This window comes from Dendrobates tinctorius, unplaced genomic scaffold, assembly GCF_039654945.1.
Source record: "Dendrobates tinctorius isolate UK_male_01 unplaced genomic scaffold, ASM3965494v1 ptg000011l, whole genome shotgun sequence".
NCBI lineage: Eukaryota > Metazoa > Chordata > Amphibia > Anura > Dendrobatidae > Dendrobates > Dendrobates tinctorius.
Window position 1 is genome coordinate 60,232,694 of NW_027361679.1, and position 8,714 is coordinate 60,241,407.

The following is an 8,714-nucleotide window of genomic DNA, read 5'->3' on the forward strand; positions in this document are numbered from 1 at the left end:
TGCCATTGTCAGCCAGACCCTGGCGCTAGTGTAATGTTAGGATGGCGGAACGCACCAAATACAAAATAACAGGTGCGTTCGCCGCCCGGAGTCCACCGTGCGGTAGGTAACAAGACCGCTGCTGAACAAAGGCAGATGCACCTAAGCAATGAGGTACTGCGCTCGGGTTAACGTCACCCGAACGCTAAGAACGGCTCTGTTGTGGCACAGAGTCGCAAGAGGCAATGTGATGCCGAGACGCGGCTCTGTTAATGTCACAGAGGCCTGCGTGTGGCGTCGCAACAGCGACCAAGAGTAGCTGCGGTTAGTGCAGCGCAGCGGCAGGTAAAGCCGCAGACGTCGGCGCTGAGGCACAGGCGCCAACGGTGTAGGCGAGGATCACGTGGCGTGTAGCTTGCCACAAGCTGAGACTGACTATCCAACTCTCTGTCACCATTCGTAATATCAGTGGGAAGGGGTTTCATAATGTGTCAGTCACCAGTCCACACATCCGTCACCATACACACACAGCATAATATGCTACACTAGCGCATCGCCGAGCCGCCATGCGGGCTTTTTATAGCGATGCGCTTCCGGGACCTTCCATTAGCTTGGGAAGGACCAATCAGATCCGACGTAGGACCTGAGCATGTGACCCCTGCTCTCCAGTGAGAGGTCAAGTTGCGAGCATGCCCAGTAGCACGGCATGAGGACTTAGCCTCAGGAGCAGTTCCCTGCAGAGCAGGTTGCGCTGCTATTGCTGCACGAGAGGTGGCAGCAATATCCAGGCTGTCAGAGTGAGTCTGAGCAGCAAGCCTGGCTCGCTGTGTTTGCTGAGCAACACCTGGAGCAGTTGAGGAAGAATGGGAGACCGCAGGATGTCTGGCTCTGGACTCCTGCTGTGCAGTGCCAGGAATCTGACCCCTAACATGTACGTCCTCCATACATGTCGGCTGTGTAACAGACTGCACCCTCTCCATATAAGCGGTGTGCATGTCCTCCATATGTGTTGGCTGTGTAACAGACTGCACCCTCTCCATATAAGCAGTGTGCATGGCCTCCATATGTGTCGGCTGTGTAACAGACTGCACCCTCTCCATATAAGCAGTGTGCATGTCCTCCATATGTGTTGGCTGTGGAACAGACTGCACCCTCTCCATATAAGCAGTGTGCATGGCCTCCATATGTGTTGGCTGTGGAACAGACTGCACCCTCTCTATATAAGCAGTGTGCACGTCCTCCATATGTGTCGGCTGTGGAACAGACTGCACCCTCTCTATATAAGCAGTGTGCACGTCCTCCATATGTGTCGGCTGTGGAACAGACTGCACCCTCTCTATATAAGCAGTGTGCACGTCCTCCATGTGTGCAGACTATAGCCTTTATGTTATTGTGGTTGTAATGTGCTGCAGCTTGCAATAAATGTTGTTCCTAATGTATATGAGCTAGCGACACACACGACTTCATAACTCAGTTATTTCTCTGAAAAAAATATAATTTTTTTTCTGTTAAAGTGGCCCAGAATAGTATGACTGATGACCCAGATGAACTTTGCTTGTGTTTTAGTCACGAACTGTGTAGCTGCATCTTTCCCAATGAGTCTCCAGTTATAGTTATGTGGGGTGCGGGCGCTCCAGCTCTGACCACAGCAGCCATCTGCTGGCTACATGACAGGAATAAAGGAAGCGGCCTGCAGCCATCTTACACCACGCTGTGCAGGTGGGGGCAGAAATCGGATTTCTGAGCCTAAACCCAGCTGCCTAGTCGTCCTCATGTTACCGAGCCTGTTCCTAACACTCCCCTAGCTCTGCTATTAGTATTAGCCCCTATTCTCCCCAGTGTGAGTAGACGAGACGAACGCCTTTCCCTTCCGGGACTATTATATATATATATATATATATATATATATATAAGCTGCGCGCCAGCAAAAAACCAATCATACTTGTTGTACTATCCACTTACGTGAGAAACGGACTGCTATAGGTCAGAGCTTGTTGGCTGGTGACTTGCTGGGGACGCGGGGTGGGCGGGGCCATGCTGTGAGGGGATTGTTTCCTGTGCAGACCTCGTGCTGGCTGCAGGTGAGGGGACTCAGGGGAGGAGCCCCCTCCAAGCGCTGATACCTGTGAGACCCCTCTAATGTGTAACCCCGCTGTCAGCAGTGCAGAGAGGCTGGCAGCCAGGATTACTGCGTGCTGACCAGGGCTGGAGAATGGGAGACGGTCTGCCCGCTGTGTGCAGGGTGACACATATCCCAGGCTGGGAGAAAGGGTTTGTGGAACTACAAGTTCCAGGGAATGATTAATACTTGCAGGTAAAATGCGAAGCCCCAAGGAATGGAGAGAGCGAGCTGCAGTCTATGATTCTTTTACACACTTTAACCCCTTAAGGACTGTTATTTTTGTGCTTTTGTATGTGCCTCCCTTTTTTTTGTTGTTTTTTCTTCCATGGCCACCTTTCATGTTACCATCTAACAAACTGGACAAATCCCAAGTGTGGGGAAAATCCTACAATTCTGCTGCTGGGTTTTGTTTTTATGGCGCTCGTCGTATGGTAAGAATAACCTGGAAACCCGATTCTTCACATCGGTGTGATTACGACGATGCCGAACGGAAAAGGGTTTTTTTTTCGTTTTTATTTAGAATTTAGTCACACAAAAAACTCAGAGCTGTGTAAAAATAAATTAGTTTTTGCCATTTTCTGAGGCCAGTAACATCTTTATTCTGCATGGAGCGGCCTGAGGACTTGTTTAGCTGTAGTTTTTCTTGATACAGTTTCAGGTTAATTTTGTTTTTTTTTCACTGTATTCACCTGTTATAGAATAAAAATTAATTTTCATTTTTTCTGGGGTCTGGAAACATATCTTTTTTCTATTTTGCTATTTCTGTTTGTGGCTTTCAAGTTGGGCTTCATTGGAATTTTAACATGCAGACCTGAGCTGCTATATAAGCCCATCAACACCCTGCGGTCATATCACGCGGCCATTAGTATGGACAGACACCATGCTGAGGCCATGAAACTGCTCCTGTTCCGCTTCCCAGCAGCATTTATGAGGTTTAATTGTTGACATTGAAACTCTCCATGATGGCAATAGTTAAAATTCAGATGCTGGCTGTACAACACCGCCGGCATCTGCACTGTACAGACTGTTAATCCAACCAAAACAAGTCATGTGTAGAGTTGAGCGAAAATGTTCGGATTTGGCCGCCGAATATGAATTTGCCATACTGCTACCTTATTTGTGCCGAATTTATGTTTGATCAGTTCCAAACATATTTGGTCATTTCTACTCCCATTGATGCCAATGACGTTCGGCGAATATTTCAAAACCAATATTCACCGACGATCGTAATCGGAACTGAATTACACTGGTTTTGATATTTCTCCCCCAATATACTAGAATTCTGTTTGTTATACCTAACAATGGAATACGTGGTTCTAAATTTGTGTATTTTATACATATCATTTAACGTGAAGGGTAAAAAAAACAGTGCAAATTGTGTCAAATGTATTAAAATGCCAAACTCATTCCTTTTGCCTGATATATCCATAAACCACTATATGATGACCTATTGTGACTTGCTGTACATCGGAGAGTGTCGTGTTTTTGTTTTCTTGATTTTACATATATGGAAGAGTTACTCTTGAGCACCTTTTGCAGACATGAATCGTAGTCCGATAGTCGGCAGTGCAAAGGAGTATTTTTTTTTTTTTTTTTTTTTTTTTTATTGAACCATAAAAGAATTTGCTTTAATGGAATCTGTTACCATGTTGTTGCCACATAATCTGAGTTTGGCAGGATGTAGAGAAGGAGATTCTGATTCCAAAGATGTGTCACTTACTGTGCTGCTTGCTTTAGTTTAGAAGACATTACTGTTTTATCAGCTGAAGATTTTAACTTGAGGTCTGGTAAACCTGTTGTCATGTAGTTGTAGCGGGGTCTACCAAGCTGGAGTACCTCTTTCAGTACCACCCCGTGTTTTCGGAGGTCCGCTCTGCGTTGACTGGAGTCTGAATGAATGACGCTGGCTGGAATCCCTGGGTTGCATGGGCGCATATAAAAGATCACTGCTTCTCCATGTATTTCCAGTCTGACAACACTTTACTCACAGGACACAGAATATATTACACAGATACGGAGGGCCGGCCAATAGAAAAGCGGCAGGCCAGACATGCATTACAAAAGCTGCAGGTGGCCGGAGCCTGCCGATGTTTACTGTGGAAATTACAAAGGTGGGGGGAGGGCGGACAAAAGGGGAATGCTGATGCATTGGGGACATGCATCTCACATAGAACCTATTATCCATACATATAACTGCACAACATATTCTGGGTGCTAAGTGGTTCTGTAACACGTAACAGTAGTCCTCCATGTTCATGTGCTCATGTTGTACTTACCCACACCACTGATTGGTAGTTTTCTGTGTACACTATGAAGAGGCAGAAAACTGCCAATCATTGATGTGGGCAGGGTTCTACAGATTTCAGAGAGCTGGTAGATCTGCAGCAGAGAAAACTGTGATTTTAAAACTACAGCAAGCAGTCCAATAAGTGATACATCACTGGATTAAAGGCTTTTGCCCTTACATCATGCTGCACTCAGATTGGGTTGCAAAATGTTAGCGACGGATGCTCTTTAGATTTAGTAGATTCTTTTCCTTATGCCACTGCATAGCACAGTGCACAATATATTTTGCCCCTAGAAGGAATGCATCTCCTTTAGTAAAGGGCTTGTCCACTTCTCTGAAAACGTCTTCTCAATCACCTTGTTTCCTCCAAGTAAAATGATAACACCTACTCTCTTTTGGTACGGGCGCTGTTCCAGTGTTGTGGACACTGACTCCCCCGGGGCTCACATGACATTGTCAAGCGATCCCTGCAGCCAATCACTTGTCTCCTTCTTCAGACATAACTGACATCTGGAGGAAATGAGATATGTGGCTGCTCTCACACTTCCTCCACATGTCTGTTTTGTCCAAAGGCGGGGACGATGAAGCGGCCGCTGATAGGCCGCAGGAATCGCGTCAAATAACAAAGGTTCTTGAGCCCCAGGATTGCCAGTGCTGACACTGGAGGTGAATATATGTTATTTTACTTGAGAAGGGGTTGTCCAAGTAGCAGACAACCACATTTAAAGATTTCTTGTTTTTTTTAAAAAAAAAGGAGCCTTGCTGATAAAAGAAGCTAATCTTGCACCGAAGAATTCACTCCTCATTCCAGTACTTCTACTTTAACTGTCTCTGCCAGAACAGAAGCTGTGAGATCCCAATCACCTGTCTTTCAACCCTACAGCCTATCAGGCGGTCATGACATCATCACTTGTCATTCAGCGTGGCAGCGCTAGAGCCAGAAGCAGATTCCGGGGTTAGTATAGTTTCTTTTATCAGATTATCTTCCCTCGAATAGTAGGATGGGATGCAATTTCTCTTCAACACAGTTGTTACCTTACCTAGGATAGAGACAATGAGCAAGTACTCTGCAGTAAGCAAATAAATAAATAGTAATAGTACATGTAAGTAACATTGGGTACTTGTCATTATTTATTTTGATTAAAAAGTGTAAAAGCCTTCCCAATGTGACAAGTTTTACCCAATCAAAATGGTCCGTAACTCTAGTATTTCAGCTCACTATGTGCCTCAAAACAGATGGGAGGCAGAGCAGAACCTAGAACTGACTTTCATGCCTTCCCACGGTGTGCTGGCCCATTTCTTTGGTTTTGCATTAGTTCCTTGTACTTCGTACATATAGAGGCATTGCCCCCACCACCCTTTTTGGCCTGTGCATCTTGTCTACATAGCTTTGCCCCATCTATTTTGAGGCCTGCTTGCCACATAGCGAGGCGAGTTAGAGTTATGGACCATCCTGATTGGGAATCCCTTGTCACAGTGGAATGGCTTTTATGCTTTATTGATCAAAGTAGTGTCAATGAAATACATTATATAAATTACATGCACTCCTATTTACTTATTGTAGAGTATTTGCTTATTATTTCTTTCCTGTCTGTTAATAGCCACAGTGTGAATGTACACCTCCACATTGCACTTATACCAACAGGTGTGCTGACCCATTTCTTTGAATTTACAAATTGTGATCTTAACACAGAACATGCAGTTCTAAGTAACAGTGCTTCCAAAGAAAGAAAGCTAACATCATGGCCGAGTGGAAGCTGCAGAAAGGTGTTAAGGAGGCCAAGGAGTGGGACACGGAGAAAACACAGTGACTACTGGTAGCTTCAGTCCTAACCAGAATCCTCAGTTCAGTAATGTACTGAGAGAGATTGCTTCAGCAGCCACAATATATGAACACTGCCTATCATTTATGGTATATATTAGTGAGTGTCAAAAAATCAAGTTACCAACACATTCGTTAAAATAAAGATAAAGTTGGCATTTAATTTAGATTTGTTTTGAAAATTACTTCAATAGTTTTTTTTCATTGCAAAATGAATATTTGCATTCATGCTCTTCTATTTTTTGTAGGACAGCAAATGATGGAACTCTGAGGATTACCTAAATTTTATTTGGAGATCATCTTCCAATATATAATAGTACAATGTCATTTCAATTTAATTTTAATATTGAAGAGCCAGAAGGCAGTCCTGGTGAATGTGAACTAAGCCAGTCAGAGGAGTCCCATGACATCAAGAGATCATGGGAAAACCAGCATTTTCCAAGCAGTGAGTGTGGAAACCACAGTTCTAATTGTGTAGCTGAAACCGTATCCTGCAAACCAGCTACTGAGCACCACATACCTAAAGATGTTTCCAGCGTACTAGAAAACACGGTTGTCGAGAGCAGCTTGGGCCTGCAATTTGTAAATGTCTCTGTTGTAGAAATGACGTTGTCCAATTCAGATGTGCATAGAGAAGACATAGTGAACAAATCCATTACATGTAACTCTGACCTCATTTCCGGTGTATATGAAGGGGGAATGAAAATTTGGGAGTGCACATTTGATCTTATAAGATATTTTGAAGATGAGGACATTAACTTTGAAGGGAAAAGTGTTTTGGATCTTGGTTGCGGAGCTGGATTGTTAGGAATATTCTCCTTGAAACAAAAAGCCAAAGTTGTTCATTTTCAAGACTACAACAGCACTGTAATAGAAGAAATAACCATTCCCAACGTGCTGTTAAACTGCGATACTGACAATTTAGCACAGAATATTGATGGTGTATCTAGTAGGAAAAGAACAAAAAAATCTGATGTGAAGGGTGGACTCCTGAACAAGTGTCGCTTCTTCTCTGGGGAGTGGTCTTATTTTACTCGACTGATGCAAAATCCCATACCTCCTATAAAATATGACATTATTCTAACATCAGAGACCATATATAATCCGACTTACTACAGTGCGTTGCAGGAGGTATTTCAGAATTTATTGGCCAACAATGGAATTGTTTACCTGGCAAGCAAATCCCATTACTTTGGAGTTGGAGGGGGCGTTCATCTTTTTGAGACCTTTATTATGGAGAGTAAACTGTTTAATATATCTACTTTAAAAGTCCTTGATGATGGACTTCAAAGAATTCTTCTCAGTTTAGTCTTTAAACAGAAGTCGTAGCCAATACTTGTATTATGTTTCAAAAATTGAAAAGTATATTAAAACTATACTTTTTTATTATAAGGAAAAATTGAGATTTGAATTATGTTATGATTTTACAGACTTTTGGCATCTATTGTCAGTATTAAACTACTTGTTATCAAAATGCTGTTATCTGTAAATTTGCAAATCATATGGCACAGTTTCAGTATAATTTACCTAATTTGTAAGTTCTAATTTGCATCGTAAGTTGCATCCTCCTGGGTGTACGTGTTGTCATTCCAGTTTTCTGAAATGGATCCACAATGTCAGACCTCACCCTTAACCTAATTGCAGCTTGTCTGGTTGCCAAACTCAAAGATGAAAATGAATGAATAAATGGAGCACAATTTTTAAGAGTTTGTGCAGTTTCGATCTCCTTAATTTGAAACAACCAAGCGCCTTAAATTTAAGTAGATTGATGTAGACTTTACAGGGGTTGATATTACTTGGACAACTCCATCTCAATCACCATAGTTCCCCCATGTAACAAAATAGAAGTCTGGTGTCTGTTCCAGGGTGGGTGCCAGTCGAGCGATGTCCTCGCCTGCGCTTCCGTGGCTTGCATGACATTGTCACATGAACCTTGCAGTTAATCATTGACCGCTAACCTCTAACTTCCTTTGGATGTAACTGACATCCAGAGGAGGTCAGAGAGCAGCACGCTCACACTTAAGTAGGAAGCGAGACAGAAGTAGCTGTTGGTTAACTGTGGAGTTCATATGACTTAACAATTTCATGCAAGTCACAAGAGAACAAGCATCGTGGGTGAGTATATTTGCTATTGTTTTACATTGGGGAGCTATGGTGATTGCCGTAGCCATCTTGGTTGTTTCATTACTGTGATTGACTGGCCGCATAGCGTCATCAGGTCTATATAAAACCCGTGACGCTATGCTCAGCACCCCGGACACAGCGAGAGATGCTGAGAGTGGGACAGAAATGTATCTGTGTATTAGCCAGGGATTTGGCCACATATATATTTCTGTGAAGTACAGCAACACAACTTCTTTGTGCAGATTATAATACATAGTAATACTGCTGTTAGCAGCACTTAGGGAGAGATTTCGCTGAAGGGATAGTGTAGGACAGGATAAGGGTGTATTGTATGTCATTTATGCTGCAGCCTGCAACTGATACCAAATTCCCTTCTCAGA

General features: G+C 43.3%; 1 protein-coding gene across 9 annotated transcripts; it reads left to right on the top strand.

Annotated features, from left to right (window-relative positions):
- The first annotated feature begins 1,941 nt into the window (after nt 1–1,941).
- On the top strand, nt 1,942–7,919 carry LOC141047562 (histidine protein methyltransferase 1 homolog). Of its 9 annotated transcripts, none has more exons than XM_073542688.1 (3): nt 1,942–1,962; nt 5,143–5,343; nt 6,459–7,919. In XM_073542688.1, the coding sequence occupies exon 3, from the start codon at nt 6,532–6,534 to the stop codon at nt 7,537–7,539; it is 1,008 nt and encodes a 335-aa protein (XP_073398789.1). In that variant the 5' UTR covers nt 1,942–1,962; nt 5,143–5,343; nt 6,459–6,531; the 3' UTR covers nt 7,540–7,919. The 9 variants fall into 9 exon arrangements, with proteins under 9 accessions (XP_073398789.1, XP_073398784.1, XP_073398814.1 ...); XM_073542683.1 differs by having other exon boundaries at nt 1,947–2,060; XM_073542713.1 differs by having other exon boundaries at nt 1,957–2,060; nt 5,227–5,343.
- Nucleotides 7,920–8,714: the final 795 nt, after the last annotated feature.

Coding starts and splice junctions, on each gene's coding strand:
- LOC141047562 (XM_073542688.1), top strand. CDS start 6,532: ATGTCATTTCAATTTAATTTTAATATTGAAGAGCCAGAAGGCAGTCCT.